This window comes from Anarrhichthys ocellatus, unplaced genomic scaffold (assembly GCF_004355925.1).
Source record: "Anarrhichthys ocellatus isolate YVR2014 unplaced genomic scaffold, GSC_Weel_1.0 scaffold34, whole genome shotgun sequence".
In the NCBI taxonomy this organism is placed as follows: Eukaryota; Metazoa; Chordata; class Actinopteri; order Perciformes; family Anarhichadidae; genus Anarrhichthys; species Anarrhichthys ocellatus.
Window position 1 is genome coordinate 11,099 of NW_022280064.1, and position 18,507 is coordinate 29,605.

Here is an 18,507-nt window from a genome sequence, read left to right on the forward strand (position 1 = left end):
TGTGTGTGTGTGTGTGTGTGTGTGTGTGTGTGTGTGTGTGTGTGTGTACTGTAATCAGAACAGAACCCTTTGTAACCCTCGCCCTTTATACTGTCTAAGAAAGACTAGGAATGCACACTTTGCTATAAACAGATCATATTGTAAATCAGCTCTCTCTTTCTCCTTCTCCTGTAGGAACCTAGCTGACATGGACAGCGATGGGAAGATGGACAGACAGGAGTTTTCCATCGCTATGAAGCTCATTAAACTCACACTTCAGGGGCGGAACTTACCGTCTGTCCTGCCAATCACCATAAAGCAACCTCCCGTCTCCAGTTCAGCGTCAACCATCCCTTCATCAGCACGTTTTGGTAAAGATTTGTCGGAGGATTTTTACAGCCACAATCCAGTTTCAAAACCACGACATCTCAATTCTTTGTCTCACAACTGTGTCTCAGTAGAAGTGTTGTTTCACAAAGAATAATAACTCATGCATTTTAGTTGTATTTCAAAATGGGATGCTTATGTATTTGAAAAAGAAATAGCTCCTCTCACAAAGTGATCTTCACTCAGTTGAGCTTTGGTAAAAATGGAAGTTTCCCATTTTTAAATTCAACTATAAGTTAGTCTCTCTTCTGAAACGGCCTTCATTGATCAGTTCATGTTTACATGTGTGTGTTTCCTCCTTGCAGGAATGGGTTCTATGCCAAACCTGTCAATCGGTCTGTCATCCATGTCAACTATGTCAGCCATGCCCATCCTAACACCCTTCCCAGCTAACCACTCCATGCACTCCATGCAAACCCTTCTGCCAACGCCAATGACTCTGCCCCTCATCCACTGCCTGGGAAGCTGTGGACTCCCCAACGGCAATGTCAACCTCCTCACCCCACCCTTTGTTCCCAACAATTCAGGTTGGTTCTGCAGTGGAACCATTCCGATTTGCTCCAGGGACAAATACAGCTAGATATTGATTAGTGGATTAGCACCAATTCTTTCCAATTTAACCTGGGATTATAAAAAGTGAATGTGCGCGGAAGATTTTGGATTTTGTTCCAGAGTAACCGAGATATTTCACTGGCACATGTCCCAAAATGAGATTAAATGCAAAAAAGGAGAACATAAACAAAAACGAGCCTGCCAGAACAGCATAGATAAGAGGCTTATGCTATTGATAACTTCTACACATGCAAATAAACTAATTACCATAGCATTACAGCTGGGAACACAGATCCAGGTAAAGTGAGAGGAACACATGTGTTTATGTCTGTTCTCATCTTTTTCCGTGCTGAAAATTGTAGGTGTAAATCTACTGAAAACATTTAGAGGTCCTTGGATGTTGTTGCAGCAGCTCATTGTAGATTCAAACTACAATTCTAATCATAACATGACTTATTACTAAATGGAGATTATGCATTAATACATTAAAATGGGTTACATCCCAGTCTAGTTCTTATGAAGAGATTAGTTGTCACTTAACGTTTAAACCAAGCAACCACCAGGTTCATCTGCTTCATAGCTAACTGAACCAACCGCCAAAGCTAACGTTAGCGAGCTAACATATGCGGTCTTGGAAAAGGAGGAGTGAGCGTAGGGCTATTCAGTTGATTGCAATCTGCAACCACACCGATAAAGCCACCAAATCCTACACACTGTGCCTTTTTAAGTTTGGTGCAGCCTGATTGAGTCGATCACTAGTTTGAAACTAGTCGTTACTAAGAGCTTAGAGGTTAGGAAGGAATAATGAATAGCTTGGTGCAGCCCAATCCTGGTGTGTAATGCTCAGTGTAGCAGGGTCAGTTATTTATTCAGGTCTTGTGCATTTATGGTGCGGTGTTAATGTAACACATGTAAGATGAAAGGGCTGCAGCTTATCCACCCCCTAAGGGTTTCTATTTGACTTGAATGGAATATGGAAGAATCTGAACATAGGCAACTGTATATGCATGTGTCTTGCAGTGTGCAGTAACAGCTGTTTTTACCACCAAGGAGATAAGTCACCACAGTAAAACATTGATATCAGGTGTGGATGCACCTATCGGATGCACACACATACTCACTGAGTCTGTTTTATCTTGTATCTGTATCTTCCTCTCTCACCTCCTCCGTCTGTCCTTTGGCGGCTCTTTTTATTCTCACCCTGTTCGAGATTCCTTTCCGGCTGTGAAATGTGCAACCTAATTAGCGTGACGTTTCTCTCCTATTTGGTGCTCCCTCGATCTTCATCCTTCCTCTCTGAAATGGTGAAAAAGCTTTCCAGACTAAACCCTCTGTGGCGCAGAGTTGCAGAAAGCAGCGATCGGTTTGTTTTTAACCAGATGTCAATAACCTTGCTGCTGGAGCTCTGTGTGCTGCGACTGTAAAGTATGAGGAGATAAGATTAGATGTACACACGTTCAAGGGCAGCTGCACCCTTTACATAGTATGTCAGAGATTGATTGCATATATAAAAAAAAATGCACATGCACACTTGTGTTCACATGCATGCACTAAAGCATTCAGCAGATCTTTCTCATATGTTTGTTAAAAAATGATATTTGACTATTAACCAGCTGCCTCCAACCCTATTTGCAGCGCTCCCTCTCTCTGGCTTTTCCTCTCCCATGGCGTTCTCTCCATCCACCGGCATGTCGAAGGCCAACTCTCTTCTGGACCTTGGATCCAGCAGGTGAGAGTGTAAATAGATTGTCACTGTCAGCTCCCCCAAAATAGAGAATTTTGCTCATTTTGAATGTCCTCTATCAGCACATCAGCACAAGTTCCTCCTGAAACATAAATTTAGAATCAAGCACTCAATTTCCAAGTTCATGGGGAGATGTGACGATTTCTAAAATGCAGCATTTATTATGCAGAGATTTTGAGGGAATGGCTGCTGTTAACACCGGTCTGTGTCGCACACTACCAGCCTATTCGCCCTGTGCTTACGAAGAAGCAGAGCTTTTGCAGGGAAGGGACGAGGATCAGAATGCAGGCAGAGATGAAACCCTTAGATAACAGAGAGAGCAGGAAGGGCAATTTGAAATCAGATTGCAACATTAGGAAGTGGGCTTGTTTAGACTCGCAGACATTAGAGGCAAAGGGCATTCTTACGGGAGGAGGTCACTGTTACTGTGAAGTTTCCATCAAAGCCGACTGGCTTGTGATCCCCTGGCGTTTCCTCTAGACTTTATGACAGAACCTTGCATACTTGCAAAAATGATGAAATTTTCATCAGTCCCAAGAGCTAATGCTAAAAAGATAACACGCTAATGTTAGCATTTCAAATTACTGCTGTATCTATGCATAGAGCTGCTAGCGTGGCTGTAGACTCTTAGTCTTGTTAAAGTTTAGGAAGAATTGTGTTTGTGTGTAAGATGAGGTCTGTAAAACATGTTAGAGATTGGACTGAGCGAGATATATACGCTGTTGTTTAGGTTCTAATAACTTGGGTTGTCCCATTAAATGGTAATAATGTCATATATACAGTACATTATCAGCCGTGAATGTTGCCATATCTCAAAGGGAAGTGGAAATAGGAGACAGCGACTGGAGGGGTTCGCAGTCCTACATCCATGGCACTCAAACTGCCACTGTCATTTGTGTTTTTTTGCACGAAGCACTTTAGGTCTGCCTGGATTAGTTACAGCAGTGGGATGTAATGAGGAGTAAACAAAGAAGAAATCAGAGTCCGGGAGGTGCAGTTTCAGTGACGGCCAGATTCCCTTAAGAAAGACAATAGCATATCTAATATCCTGGATCCCTCACATGGTGTTATGTGTGGTTTTGGGGAAATGAGTAGGAGCAGTGTCTGATTTCATTTTGAATGTATTGTTTTTAAATGGCCCAGTGTTTGTCCTGGCCTCAGGTGTAGGTGGTGGCAAGTATAAAAAAGTAGTGTTGGGGAGTCAAATACCAGTACAGGTTGATCCAGCTGCCATCCACATCACTTTAACATTTCAACTTTCAGCCTTATTTTTGTCCCAGAAGGGCAAATGTTTTTTACAGCAACGCATATAACAATACATGAACAGTACAGTACAGTAAGGGAAAGGAGAGGCGTCCTGAATGCAAGTGGGCTAGAAGTCAAACAACAGCAGTCACTGCTATGCGACTCGCATTTCCAGTGTGCAAAAGCATCTTGTCCTGTTTTGTTTTTTCCCAGAACCATAACAAGTTTTAGTATAAGTGACTTTTACCCTCCTGGTGGCACTAAGTCATTCACGTACGCGCACACACACACACACACATTCACATACACACACTGAAAAATATCCCCAAGGCAGAGGGAGGATCCCGCACTGCATCTCCCATTGTCTCCCTGAACCCTCTTCTATTTCAGCTACAATGACTGAAAAAGGACATTCTTCACAAATGAACATCATCGACCCAGCCTATGCTATTGCTATTCCTGCAGAGGCGTTGTTTACTATAAAAACAGAAGGGCTGATTAGCGTAACCCGAGTGTACAGCGCTGTCTCATTGCAGAGAGTCATTGTCTACGTGGTCGGTTGCTTCCTCTACAGCTAATTAAGAGCTGAGAGATAACACCAGGGAGTCTCGGAGCAATTAGTGGGTTTAAGTCGAGGCTTGAATACAAAGGAGAAAGGGAACGCTGACAATGTAATATTATTTTGTAATTTCCCTTTAGGTGATATCTTGGTGTAACCTCATGCCTTTTTTTGTTTGTTTTTCTCTTCGTCCATAGTTCAAACTCTTCCTCCACCACGTCGCTGGCCAGTAACTCTCCGAAGACGGGTGCAAGCGATTGGGCCGTCCCGCAGGGCGCGAGGCTCAAGTACCGTCAGCAGTTCAACACGCTAGACAAGCTCATGAGTGGCTACTTGTCTGGTAGGTCCCGCACGGACACACGCATACGTACACACTCCAGCCAAAACAAACAGGAGGTTCTCAGGACCGCTTGGTTGCTCATGAGCGGACTTTTGGTTAAAGTTTGACAAAGCGTAGGCCTACTCTGCGTCAGCTTCACTTTACGCACACATGCACTCACGGAACTCTTGTGATTGCTCTTAACCCCGCTTGACGGGACGTAGGCAAACATGTCCACATCAGGTGACGTGATAATTCACTGTGTTATTATTTCTGATGTTATCTTTACTTTGCAGGACCTCAGGTTAGAAATGCGCTGATTGCATCCAACCTGACCCAGACTCAGCTCGCCACCATCTGGTGAGTATAAGGTGTGTGTGTGTGTAGCCAGGTAGCCACATCTCTGGCTGTGTGCCTTTTTAACTTCATACTGGTATCTATTGATCACTAGACAGGCAGAACATGTAGATGCATAATACCATTAAATCAAATTTCTTCCCTTTATGTGAAGCTTAATTCCATGATTTACGGCACAAAACCTTTCCATGAATAGGATTTAATGCCACTTGGTTTATCATTTACCAAAAAAAAACTAAAAATTATCTAAAATCATACCTCTTAATAACTACAGATATACATACTATAAACAGCGATCCAGCTAGCAATACATTTTTTTGTATTTTAGCTTATTTTGTGGTTTATTGAAGCAAAAAAGGCTCTTACGAATCAAACATTCACTACTGGCCCAGCACCAAAAGGCTAGTAAAGGACTTATGAGCCAGGTGTGTCAGTAACATTGCTGCTAATGCATCTAAATGTTGCTCTTTGTCTGCTGGATGAGTAAATAGGCAACTGTTTGCTAAGTCATACACAATCACAACTTGACAGCTTGTCTCGCTGCCTCTAAAGAAGACCGTTATGCTGCTTTAAAATCATGATATTCTCACCAAAGAAAGTTTTTTATCTTTACCGCTTTACGACGTGAGTTGCTATGTTGTGCGTACACAGGTCCTTGGCAGACGTGGACAAGGACGGTCAGCTGCAAGCTGATGAGTTCATTCTAGCCATGCACCTTGTGGACATGGCTAAAACTGGCCGACCGCTACCCCTCACACTGCCTCAAGACATGGTGCCTCCTTCTCTCAGGTAACACACACACAGATTGACATCAATGGATTATTTTATACAGTCATTATTACATTTTCATTATTATCATTTTTTAAATATATTTCAGAGGAGGAATCAAGCCCAGTGAGCTTGTTAATGGAACGGGGCCCTACATAACTCCCTGTTTAATAGACACACCAGAGATAGAACCTGCACTAAAGACCAAGAGCAGTGGTATGGCATGTCCTGCACACAGTTTGTTGTGTTATAATTTGAGTCTTTAGTCTTCCTCTGTGTCATACCTCTCTGTCTGTCTTTTCCTCTCCTTAGTGTCCTTTGAGGACAAGCTGAAGGAGAACTTTGCGCGAGGCAGCGCCGAGCTGGAGAAACGCCGGCTGGCTCTGGAGGAAGAGCGGCGAAAGGAGAGGGAGAGGAGAGAGAGGGAGGAGAGGGAGGCTCATGAAAGGAGGGAGAGGGAGGCAAGGGAGCAGGAAAACCGGAGGAGGCTTGAGGAGGAGAGGCGGAGAGAAATGGAGAGACAGAGGGAGGAGGAGAGGCTGAGAGAGCTGGAGAGGAAGGAGGTGAGCTGGAGAAAATGGCCTCACCTGTGAGATGCCGAACATCTGAACCGCCATGCCTCTGTGATGACCATGTTCCTTTGTGCTTTCAGGCGGCGAAGCAGGAGATGGAGCGCCACCAGAGGGAGGAGTGGGAGCATGGGAAGAGAGAGGAGCTGGGCAGAAGGAAAGAGGGGGAGCAGGAGGAGATCTCTCGACTCAGGGCCAAAAAGAAGAGTCTAGAGTTGGAGCTGCAGGATGTGGTGAGACATTCAGAAATGAGCACTCATAAGAAAGCACTGGGAGCACACTGATACCTCTTGCCTGGTCTCGCAGGGTAACAAGCACAAGCTGATCTCAGACCGTCTCCGTGACGCTCAGAGCAAGAGGTGGATTCTGAAGGCCGAGGTGGATCTCGTCAATCAGAAGAGGGACTCGCGCATCGTAGAGGTCAACGCGTTGCAGCTTCAGTTTGAGGTTAAAGAAATGCGTTTGCTTTAACTTCCTCCCTGTCAAACATTTATTCAATCATTCCCATGAATGTTTGTTCTTTTCTTCATTTTCTGCTCGTATGTATGCCTCTGTGTTTGCCTTAGGACTGGCAGAGGAAGCTCTCCCAGCTGGTCCCAGAACAACACAGGCTGACAGAAAAGCTGCGAATCATCAACCTCAACAAAATCTCCCGTGGGTGACAAACGCCTGTCGCACGACGCACAGGACACCTTGTCGGTCACTGAATTCTCGACACTTGCCTCTGACCTTTTGACATTTCGCCTTGCAGCGGTGACTCTGACCTCGCTGGCCGGGACTGTGACGGAGAAAGGAGGGAACTGCCGGAGGCTGAAGGACCAGCTCGACACTCTGGAGAGGGAGACCACCGACAAACTGGCCCAGATGGAGCAGTACAACAAGGACCTGAAGGTCAGTGATCGGCACAGACTTGTTCAGGATGTGGAGGCTGGTAATGACCTTTTTAGCCCATCTCAACGGAGTTTAGAATATTTATGTTCGATTCAACTCATACTAGCCTAGGAAGAGCCAGGTCAGGCCACTACAGAGTAGTTCAGACCACTCATAGATTATTTTCGGTAGCACAGCTTAGCTTTGAATTGAAGTTTAGGATCACCTACAAAGCCAGACGAGCAGTATTCCCCTGTTTCCAGTCCTTAGACAGCTAGCTAAGCTAATCAACTGGCTCATTCCAAAATGAATGCGCAGACACGAAATTGGTAATTTTCTCATTTGACTCTCTGCAAGAAAGCAAATAAGTTTCCCAATAAAACTATATAATGGATTACACCAATATTAGGAAGTAGAACATTCTTTTTATTGTTTTTCCTTCAGCAATGGTTTATTGGAATAGAATAAAAAAGTGAGAACGCAGCTGTGAAATCTTGTTCAGCGGGTCTTTGAGTTTCACCCCTCAGGAAGGGAAAGAAAACCTTATTGCTGAACGTTATTGCACACATACATACAGACTCGGACGTGCACGCTCGCTGGTAGACAGCCTGAAAATCCAATACCTGTGATGAATGATGTCATATCTTCTTACAACATATCGCCAATCTAATACTAATAGTTGCAGCATCAATAGTTGCTCTCTCTCTCTTTTTTGGTCTCTTCTATTGTTTTCTTTTCTAAACTGCTTTTTTAAAGCTTTTAACACCTTTCCTTCTCTCCTCTGTTTTCCCCCCTCTGCTTCCCTCCAACTGGAAATGTTTCTTCTCGTCTATGTTTTTTCCATTTATTGTGTTTCTTTCTGATGCTTCTTTTCTTTCTGCTTTCCTTTTCTTCTTTTATCCATCTCATAACTCACCTTTGTATTCCTCCTTTTATCTGGAATATCTACCCCACCTCTATTCTCCTCCCACTTTCCTTCCCTCCATCATCACACTGTGTGTTTCATAGCTCGGGGATATGGATGACTGTGTCCTGCGGGGCCTTCTGTCTCTGCTGGCCTGCCTCAGCCAGCTCTTCCTTCTCATCAAGGTTATCATTCTCTCTCCCTCTCTCTCTTTACCTCCCACTGTGTAATCTTTTTCACCCCTCCTCCTTTTTAGTTGTTGTTTTTTTCATCTCACCTCTTGCCTCAATCTTCAATCTTCCTCTCCTTTTCATCCCGTGATGATTCGATCTGTTCGCTCATCCCTGGGACTCATTATTAAATGGCGCTCTGCTTTGGTACCATGTCTTCCCTTTTTTGTTGCGGGTTTTGTTCTAGCCTGTGTTGTTTGTATAAACAGGATGCACCCTGAGGGTAAACCACACACACGGAATGCTTAACCTGCACAATGTATGTGTTAGAAAAGGGAAAGAAAATGAACTCGGCTTGTACATATACACACACATCTGCATGTGTCTGTGAATGGCTGCTGGTGTGTGGACTTATTTTAGATCAGTTTTGCATGTTTGGACATGATTGTATTTGTACTATTGCACCAACAATGTGTATTTTTTCAAACCACCACATACTGTATGTAGGGATGACTTTTGCAACACATCCAAATCTTTCTATGCATTGAATGCAAATGTAATGTACAACTGTGTGTGTCCACTACTTTGGCTTGTTTGTGGTTGGAGCAGAATGTAAGCTTGCACCGACTTGTGTTGTGTTTTGTGTCCGATCACAACACTGTTTACTGTCTTTTATTTCTCTCTAACGCATTGTACATTCTGTACGGCTGCATCAGGAGCTGAGGGAGAAGCAGGTGAGGCAGCAGGCTGTCCTGGACGACCTGCACAGAGTCAAAGAGGAGAAACTGAGGGAGCTGCAGAGGCGCAGGGAGGAGGAGATGGAGAGGAAGAGGAGGGAGGAAGAGGAGGCAGCCAGGTGAGTGTGACTGCAAAATGACTCACACTGTACTTTGCTTGAATCGGCTTTTGTTTCTCAAGATATTTTAGGTGACCTTCATTCCCAGATGAAACGCATTTTCTATGTCGGGCTTTAAAAATGTACTTTCCACAGACAGGCAAAGTTAGAGCAAGAGAGAAGAGAGAAGGAGAAGGAGGAAGAGGAGGCGCGACAAAGGAGGCTTCTGGAGGAGCAGAGGGCCAGACAAAGGGAGGAGGAGGAGAGGGAGGCACAGGCTTGCCTCCAAGCCGCCCAGGAGAAAGCGCAGGAAGAGGAGAGAAGACGGAGAGAGGAGGAGGAGAAGGAGATGAGGAAGAGGGAGGAGGAGCAGGAAAGGAAACGGAAAGAGGAGGAGGAGGAGCAGAGGAGGAGTAGCAGCAAAGAAGAGCAGGAAAGAGGAGAACAACAGCAGGTGTTGGTGGCTCAGCGACCATCCAAGCTGACCACGTATCGAGCTCTGTACTCGTTTGTTGCCCGAAACGCAGACGAGCTGAGTATAGACGCAGACGGCCTTATAGAGGTACGAGACACACTCGCACTGTGTTTGAATCACATATTCACACATTTACCATTAGGGCTGGGAATCACCAGAAGCCCCTCGATACAATATTATCACGTCACAAAACAAACTTATTGCGATTTCCGATATGCTGAGCATTGCGATAACATATAGTTTTGTGGTAATATTTATTAGTTTGTAAAACAATATTTGATGAATAAACACAAAAAAAAAAATTTAATTTGGTGTGATGGATGTCTTTATGTACGATTGCTCTGTAATAGTTATTGTTCCTGACTGCAGCTGGGAAACAGCACGTTTATCATCATCACCGTGTTATGCCTGATTGCCGGTGATTAAGCAGCGTTTTTCATGATGCAGGTGGATGAGCAGACCGTCGGTGAGCCTGGCTGGTTTTGCGGGAGTTACCAGGGAAACAGGGGCTGGTTCCCCCAGAGTTACGCGGAGAAATGTCCGACCCCCTCTACTACCGAGACAACGGCCCCTTCATCGCCTGGAAAATTGTCCTGTCCGCCGCCACCGCCACTTAACATAAGGTAACGGGAAGACACGGGATGGGACGGCCTTTTATAACAGTCATGCTTTGGGCATTGCATGTTCTGCTACCCCTCTCTTGGGTTGCTTTTATTCTTGTGTTGGCTCCTTCCCTAATGGTTTGTCCCTCCTGTTTAACCCAGAGTCCCAGACAAGAAGGTAGCATGTGACAGCACTGTTCCTGCCCGATCGGACGCTTCACAGGTAAAGCTCCACTTGTGTTTACTTTTAACTCCAGGCACACAGTGAATTGGGTCTAACTTAGTTTCCTTAAAAGAAAGCTCCCTCCTAATGGACAGATACACTTTTTGGTGACCTACTCTACATGCAAATTGAAACCCTGTTTTGTTGCTCTGTCAGTTCAGAGATTAGCATTCTACCTCTGGATAGAGTAGCCACGTTTATACAGGAGCAACGTTAGAATAAAAGTTCTCGTAATGTATTTTCAAAAGCACAAGTATGAGCTGTTGGAATATTTAAGGCCTCCCTGTGCTGCCATTTTATCAGATTGAACCTGCTATAATTACTATTTTTTATTTTAATAATGGATCAAATAAATGCTAATGTGAAAGAAGTCACTTGTAATGAAAAACACCCAAAGAATTATACAATTCAGCTCTATGGAGCTTTTTAGCTTCTTTCAGCTCATTGTCTTGGTTTTCCGTCCCGCAACTTTACTGGTTTCGCTCAGTCACACCGCTCTCATCAACATCATTTCCAGCTGTTATATATTCACAGACAAAGTATATTGGCAGCTAAAAAGCCAGATATTACCCTCAGGAGTTGGTGGCAACCAAAACAGAGCTAAAAGGAGAGTGAATATTGGACTTGCTTTCGTCAGGTGACCAAAGACATGACTCTAAATGAATGCTAGTGTTTCTCTATATCTGTTTGCATGTGTAAATAAGCAACTGTTTGATAAACATGTTGCCATTTCAACTTTGTACGGTGATTTTATGTAACGGTTGTGATTACAGCTTGTTGCTCTGTCGGTTTAGTGATGTCTGCCTCCATAGTATATCTGAGCTATAAACGGGCTTTGGCAGGCAACTATCTAGGCCTGGCTTGGAACACGCACTGCTGCTGTCACCAACACACACACACACACACACACACACACACACACACACACGTATACATCTTCAGCAGCATGGCTGTATATTTATAGCTATTCCCTATGAGAGTTCCTCTCTCTGTTTGCCTTTCTGTGGGTCACACAGACATTTACAGATTTCCATCTCCCAATAAATAACATCAGTGTTAGTAGCAGAGACGCTCGCAAGTCATTTTTGGCAAGTCCAAGTTAAGTCTTTGTAGGTCAAGTCTCAAGTCTCTTGTGTTTTGTAATGAAGGTTCTATCATCTACTGCATGCCATCCGGTCTGCTTAGAACAGGGCATAGTTTTATCTAAAGAATTAGCATACAGTTTCAGCAATGCAATATGAAAAAAACACACAATGGAAGCTTTACTGTGGGCTAATAACTATATTTTGCCTCTAAAAATGGCTCAGGTGATCAGAGATATTTTAAGTTGCTTTACATCAGGAATGACTCGCCCAGAGGTCGATTTTATGTTTCTCTTGATTTCATAGAAGAATTGTTTAATTCTAATGTGAAACCGCTGGTTCCCTTCTCATCCCACTCCTCAGTCCTCCGTCCCTCTGTTGGCTCGAGCCGTCTCCTCGTGGTCAGCCACCTCGGAAACGAATCTCAACCTGGCCTCCGGCACGGGCAACGTCATCACTGCAATGCTGAGCTTCTCCCAGGGTGACATCATCGGCGTGCTGCAGCAGAGGGAAGACTGGTGGTTGGGACAGCTCAACGGGACTCAGGGATGGTTCCCCAAAAGCTACGTCACTTTGGAGACGGGAGGCAACACAGAGTACGAGGACACACAAGAGTACACGCACCTCTCTGATGCCAACTTTAAGCTGATCGTAACACTATATTGACTTTGTGTTGTTCCCATTCCAGTGTGGATGCATTTGACACATCTGACTCTGTTCAGCTAGAAGGTAAGAATAGTTTATATGTCTCTACGTTTAATCATGACAACAAGCCAACTGTCGGATATGTTGCTCTGACTTACGCTCTTGTGTTTTATCCAAACCAGAGTATGTTGCTTTGTACACATATGAGAGCCCAGAGACGGGGGACCTGACGTTTGTTGAGGGAGATCTTGTCATGGTGACGGAGAGAGAAGGAGAATGGTGGCGAGGATGCATCGGGGATCGGACCGGGGTTTTCCCCTCCAACTATGTCCGACCTGTTGAACCAGAGGTAACACAGATTTGTGTTTGTAATTTTATTAATTGTATAAAGTCTATTATATATTAAGGGATATTGCAAAGATTAGTCAGCTGTAAACCTTATTTATATATATATATATATATATATATATATATATATATATGTTCTTTAATTTTGAATGCAATTCACTTATTTGTTACTTTACTCCTTAATGTACTGCAACTTTATTAATTTAGGTGTCAAAACCTGGAGCTCCAATCAAAAAGCCTGGTGAGACTCACAAATACTGCACACACACACACACACACACACACGCGCACACACACACACACACACACACACACAAAGACTGTCACAGTCTGCTGATTAACTCTATTATGCTCTTGACATTTACCTGATCTAAATCCACCCTCGGCTATATCTGTTTTGTCAACAGAGATAGCCCAGGCAGTCACCACCACCGCCGTCGGCCCGATGATGCATCAGCTGCATCTTTCTCCAGGGCAACTGATTGTGGTCCTGGCCAAGAACTCCACTGGTTGGTGGCTCGGGGAACTGCAGGTCAGTGTGTGTATATACTATATTTATGTATATATACATCTATAAGAATACAAGAATAATGTTAAAACTTTAAAATGTCATTAACAACGTTTTACAAGAATTAATTTGTCTCTTAATGCTGATGTGCAGTTCAAGGAATGCTAAGAAAATATAAATTAACAATATATAATAATATGAAAAATATCAAATGCTTGATTCATAGATACAAAAGAAACATGTGTTGCAACACGGTGCACAGACAGGTTTAATGTATCATGTGAAAAATGACTCAATGTCAGTAGATTTACCGCTGCTGGTGCTGTCGATGTTTTTGTATCTGCTGACTTGTCGGATCAATGAAGAGCTGGTGAGGTAAGAGGAGTAATAACAGGGTTGTCTATAGGTCGTGCATCTGCAGCAGCAAGAGGTCGATCCTAACTGCCTACTTAGTGCTGATGCAGCCGCTGTAGCTGTTAAAACTCTCAGTGAACAGTTTGACACAGTAATGACTCAAGTTTGCAGCTGGGGGACAGTTCAGACAGGACAGTCACGATTTGAATTAACATTGTTGGAGGATTACCACAGCTTTGTCAAATTGTTCATTACCCTAAGTAAAGAATAAACTGATTTAGATTTGTATTAAGTTCGGTCAAGTAGGATTAGTCATTTCACAGACTTTAGGTTGAGCTTTGGCTTGATTTATGAGTGCAGCGAATATAAATTCACAGTAAAGACCTGTCGCGATTCAGTATAGGTTGTTTTTTTAACTGCTGAGACTCAAATCCGACAAAACTAATTCATCAATTTTAGATTTCAGAATTGAACCAGCAGGCGACTGATTTACTCTCACTGGCTCTTTGCCCTCCAGGCTCGAGGCAAGAAGCGGCAGAGAGGCTGGTTTCATTCCTCTCACGTCAAGCTCCTCGGCCCCTCCAGCAGCAAGTCCTCCCCCTCCCCCCTGCCAGGTGCTGACACACTTTGAACACAGTGATAAATCGGTTCTGTCTTACATGGTCAAGCGGGCACACATTTCTACTTTGACAACGCTGCCAATATGAGTTTCTGTGTCTCTGATTTTGACATTAAACACAAAAATATGCTTTAATGCATGAAACAAGTATGGTACCAAAATGCTATTAAATTACAGTGACTGATTAATCTGGAATGAGTGTATACAATTCAGAGTTGCGTAATGTAGTTTCTGTCATTTTGTGAATTATGGTAAAACTATATTGTTGTGAATTTCACAAATATCCAATTACTGCTCTATTATGTCCAGTAAAACCCCCAAAAAATCTTGGTTTTTGCAATAGATTGATGACATTTAACAAGATTTAGAGTCTACAGCCATGCTAGCAGTTCCGTGAGCTAAATGCTAATGTACAATCCATCCAATAGTTGTCAAGACCTTTCACTTAAAATCCCAAATGTCAACCTCGTGGTGGTGCTAGATGAAAAGTCAAGGGATCACCAAAGTCAGTAGGCTTCATCCTCTGGGGACCCAGAATGTATGTAGAAAAGGTCATAGCTTTCTATCAAACAGTTGTTGAGATAATTCAGTCTGATCCAAAGTGGTGGAGCAACATTGCCATTGCTGGATCCACTCCGCGAGCAAAAATCCAGTAAATTGAACCATCTAATTTATGAACATGCTTAAACTCACATGCTTACAAAACCCCATTTGTGCCTCTGAACCCTCAGTGTGCCAAGTTATTGCAATGTACGACTACACCGCTGCCAATCGGGATGAGCTGAGCTTCTCCAAGGGTCAGCTGATCAGCATCCTGGACAAGACCAACCCTGACTGGTGGAAAGGAGACGCCAATGGGGTCACAGGCCTGCTGCCCACCAATTATGTAAAGATGACAACAGAATCAGACCCCAGTCAGCAATGTGAGTAAACCTCAAGTTTTCTTTCTGCCTTCACGGCTTTATTCACAGAGGGACAATATTTCTCTGTCTACTTGAGAGAAAATCAATAATGCACACATGTAGTTTGAATTATTGTGGGAGTGCGGTTGGGGGGGAAAATAAGACAAATGGAAAATGATAAAACATTTATCAGCTGGAGAAAGAAACTTCTCTCTTGTTGCTGACAATATGATTGGTTGGCTTGGTTCACTGCAGGCACAGTAGATTCCTAGATTAGATTAAAAGAGTTGCTTTCTGTCACACACGGATAATTGTTGAACATGAACCAACTGCACTAAAGAGGCTCAATCTCCACATACTTTGGGTGTGAATTTAAAATCATTCAAAGGTATAGTTTGACGTTTTGGGAACAACGTTTATCCATCTTCTTGCCGAGAATGTCTGTCTGTTATATAAATTAAAGCTAGGGCTAGCCGGCGGTTAGCTTAGCATAAAGACAGGAAGCAGGGAGAAAACCTCTATCCAAAAGTTAAAACTAACATTAACCTGTAACGCTCACTAAATAGAACGCTAGATGTCCACGTTTTCACTCTTTATGTTAAGCTAAGCTAACGGTCTTCTGCTATAGCTTCATACTTAGCGTACAGGTATGAGAGTGGGAATCTAACTCTCGGCAAGAAAGTGAATGAGCATTTTGCCCAAAATGTCTTTCCAACAAATCACTGGGTCACAGAAGAGAAGGGAACAACCACTGATCTGTTTCAAATTAAGAGCACATGTTTTCATTGTAATCGGTCACATTTTGGAAGCTTAATTTGGACTGGGAGATTGATAAGGTAAGTAAAGATAATGTACAATGCACTTTTTCCACTTTGCATACTGTTGTGTGTACAGTACACTGATGATTGCTCTGTTGGGTGTAATTTACTTATTCACTTAGCTGGCCTGATTTCTTTCTTTTCTTTTTAAGTGCCCATTCTTAAGCAAGAGGTGTGTGTTTGAATTAGTATTCATAGCTTGCATGTTCTCCCCACAGCAGTCGATCTCTGTTAACAACAGCGAACGCTCTGGACGTTTAATTAGGATGAACTTGTTAAAGCCGCCGACACAAAACACAATGAAATTTTAATTCTAATGAACTCATACACACCCGAGCACACACGAGGCCTGCGCTTCATCAGAGAGAGAGAGAGAGAGAAAAAGGAAGAAATTACCATCATGCTCCAGCTGATACGAATTAGTAACAACATTTACATTTCCAGGAATACGTTATTAATGCATTTGCATGTAAGAGTCCAGCATTAATATAAAAACTATAATAATGTCTCTCCGTCTCTCCTTCATCTCACTCACCTCCCCCTCCCGCCCCTCCACTTCATCTCTTTTTTTTCTGTTTCCTCTGTAGGACAGTAATGCTGGCTTTCCTCTCTACTCCTTCTCTTCTTTTTCCTCCTCCTCCTCCTCCTCCTCCTCCCCCTCCCCCTTCTGTTTGAGCCAATCTGAATTGCCCTATCGCAACAGGAAGCCCAGCCATCTGCAAGAACAGCCCGTCTCTGCGCTTTCCGCCTCACTCGTTTAGGACTGTGTTGTTCTATGCTTCTCTATGTTTTTGGTCTCTTTTTAAATTTTATTTTGCTTCCTTTACCTTCTCCTCTGTCATTTTCTATAAGGCATTTATTTCTCCCCCTTGTCCCCCTCGCTCTCTCCTCTTCTGTGTTCCCCTTGTTGTTTCTTTAACTAACTAATTAACCGGGGGAGGCAGAGGCAGCTAGATGTGTTTTAGAGGCTTTTTGTCCCTCTGATACAAAAGCATGAAATGTGCAGTTTTGCTAAAGATGAATGGGAATATATTATATCACAAAAGTTTAGTTACATAGTATAATGAAAATAATCTGTAAATATAATCAGACTGAAGTCATTTAGTTTTCTAAAGGCTATGAATTAGTACGACTTCTTCAACAGGGTCACTCATTCTTGCACTAACGACACTAAACCTTGCTAAAAATGGACCAACGTGAAGACTCACTGTTGCTTAATTCACCAATAACCTTTATTGCTGCTTGCTGCCGCGTTGCTCGTACTAAAAAAAACAATTAATTGTGATTTTATTATTCTCTTCTGATGCACTCCATTTATTAATGCTTCCAAGCGATTAAGGTCGACACTCATCCTGTACTGCACTGTGATATCACCAGCAAAAAAAACCTAAAAAAAACTCACAAATATTAGCGTGCCAACTGGTACGAGTAGATTCAGAGATAATGACGCCACACTGCTGACATTCACGTCCAACTTCTGCCAAGTTTGAACCTCAAAGACTACTAACGGAGTCTTCCACTGCTCTTTCCTTTGAGCATTTGCTCCTTTACTCATTCACACCTATGCAATCATTAGGGGTGAGCACCCCACCATGAAAAGTGCTTCACTTTCCTTTAATTCAGTGTCCTCGGTAGCAGCGACCTTAGCGTTAGCATTGCCTGCTATGATCCCTGAGTTCATGTACTGCGACTACAACGTGCCTCACTCTTCTGTCCGTGCATTAAATGTAAATAAAATATAGAGCCGATAATAAATGCAGATTTTAACATGCTCCGTGTGTCGTGTTTCTGACGAGAGTGCTTGCTGTAATTTCCTCACTGTATTGATGATTGACAGAAAAGTATTTGTGTGTGATGCACATGCTTGTGTGTCGCGTGCATGCGTGCATGCATGCATGTTTGCACGTGCGTGCGCCGTAGGGTGCGCTGACCTGATGACGTTGGACACAATGACCCCTCAGGAGAGGAAGAGGCAGGGTTACATCCACGAGCTCATCCAGACCGAGGAGACCTACGTGGAAGACCTGGAGCTGGTTCTAGAGGTACGAACGTACACACACACACACACACACAAACATACAGGACCTGGTGTTTTTCTATAGTGTTTAATTTTTCTGTCTATTTGCATTAGGTCTTCTACAAGCCCATGTCCGAGTCAGGCCGGCTAACAGAAGCTGAGATGGGAGTGATCTTTGTTAACTGGAGGGAGCTGATTATGTGCAACACCAAATTACTCAAGTAGATACCACTAACCACCTTTTATGAAGCATTCTGGGAAATGTTATGTGCATGAGCTTCTTCATTGGAGGTTGTTGTCTAACTATGTTTTAAAGGAAGCAACTGCAAATGATTGAATGATTAAAAGTGATTTAATTGAAAATCCACTGTAAAACAGATTTTGATCTACTAATGAAGATGTAAGAAGAATCATGTTCTACATCATCATCATCCATTGTTTTCCAGAGCGCTGCGTGTCCGTAAAAAGACCGAAGGAGAGAACATGCCGGTTCAGCTGATAGGCGACCTGTTGGCGTCGGAGCTCGCGCACATGCAGCCCTACATCGGCTTCTGCTCCTGCCAGCTCAACGCCGCCGCCCTGCTGCAGAGCAGAACCCACAACCAGCCTGACTTCAAAGACTTCCTCAAGGTACGGGTTGCCGATAATGGATAGTG

The 18,507-nt window shown here is 43.4% G+C and overlaps 1 protein-coding gene across 1 annotated transcript in view; it reads left to right on the top strand.

The window, feature by feature from the left end:
* Positions 1-18,507, top strand: part of itsn2a (intersectin 2a) — a 34,014-nt gene that overhangs the window by 11,091 nt on the left and 4,416 nt on the right. Inside the window, exons 4-29 of the mRNA XM_031865943.1 lie at positions 175-350; positions 672-893; positions 2,554-2,647; positions 4,664-4,806; positions 5,082-5,145; positions 5,794-5,931; positions 6,020-6,126; positions 6,223-6,473; positions 6,563-6,712; positions 6,786-6,926; positions 7,046-7,133; positions 7,231-7,370; positions 9,140-9,279; positions 9,415-9,820; positions 10,181-10,356; positions 10,498-10,558; positions 12,004-12,236; positions 12,329-12,369; positions 12,468-12,634; positions 12,841-12,874; positions 13,041-13,165; positions 14,013-14,109; positions 14,846-15,037; positions 17,755-17,876; positions 17,966-18,072; positions 18,298-18,481. Of these exons, the coding sequence (XP_031721803.1) occupies positions 175-350; positions 672-893; positions 2,554-2,647; positions 4,664-4,806; positions 5,082-5,145; positions 5,794-5,931; positions 6,020-6,126; positions 6,223-6,473; positions 6,563-6,712; positions 6,786-6,926; positions 7,046-7,133; positions 7,231-7,370; positions 9,140-9,279; positions 9,415-9,820; positions 10,181-10,356; positions 10,498-10,558; positions 12,004-12,236; positions 12,329-12,369; positions 12,468-12,634; positions 12,841-12,874; positions 13,041-13,165; positions 14,013-14,109; positions 14,846-15,037; positions 17,755-17,876; positions 17,966-18,072; positions 18,298-18,481 (3,799 nt within the window). The remainder of the gene's footprint in view (positions 1-174; positions 351-671; positions 894-2,553; positions 2,648-4,663; positions 4,807-5,081; positions 5,146-5,793; positions 5,932-6,019; positions 6,127-6,222; positions 6,474-6,562; positions 6,713-6,785; positions 6,927-7,045; positions 7,134-7,230; positions 7,371-9,139; positions 9,280-9,414; positions 9,821-10,180; positions 10,357-10,497; positions 10,559-12,003; positions 12,237-12,328; positions 12,370-12,467; positions 12,635-12,840; positions 12,875-13,040; positions 13,166-14,012; positions 14,110-14,845; positions 15,038-17,754; positions 17,877-17,965; positions 18,073-18,297; positions 18,482-18,507) is intronic.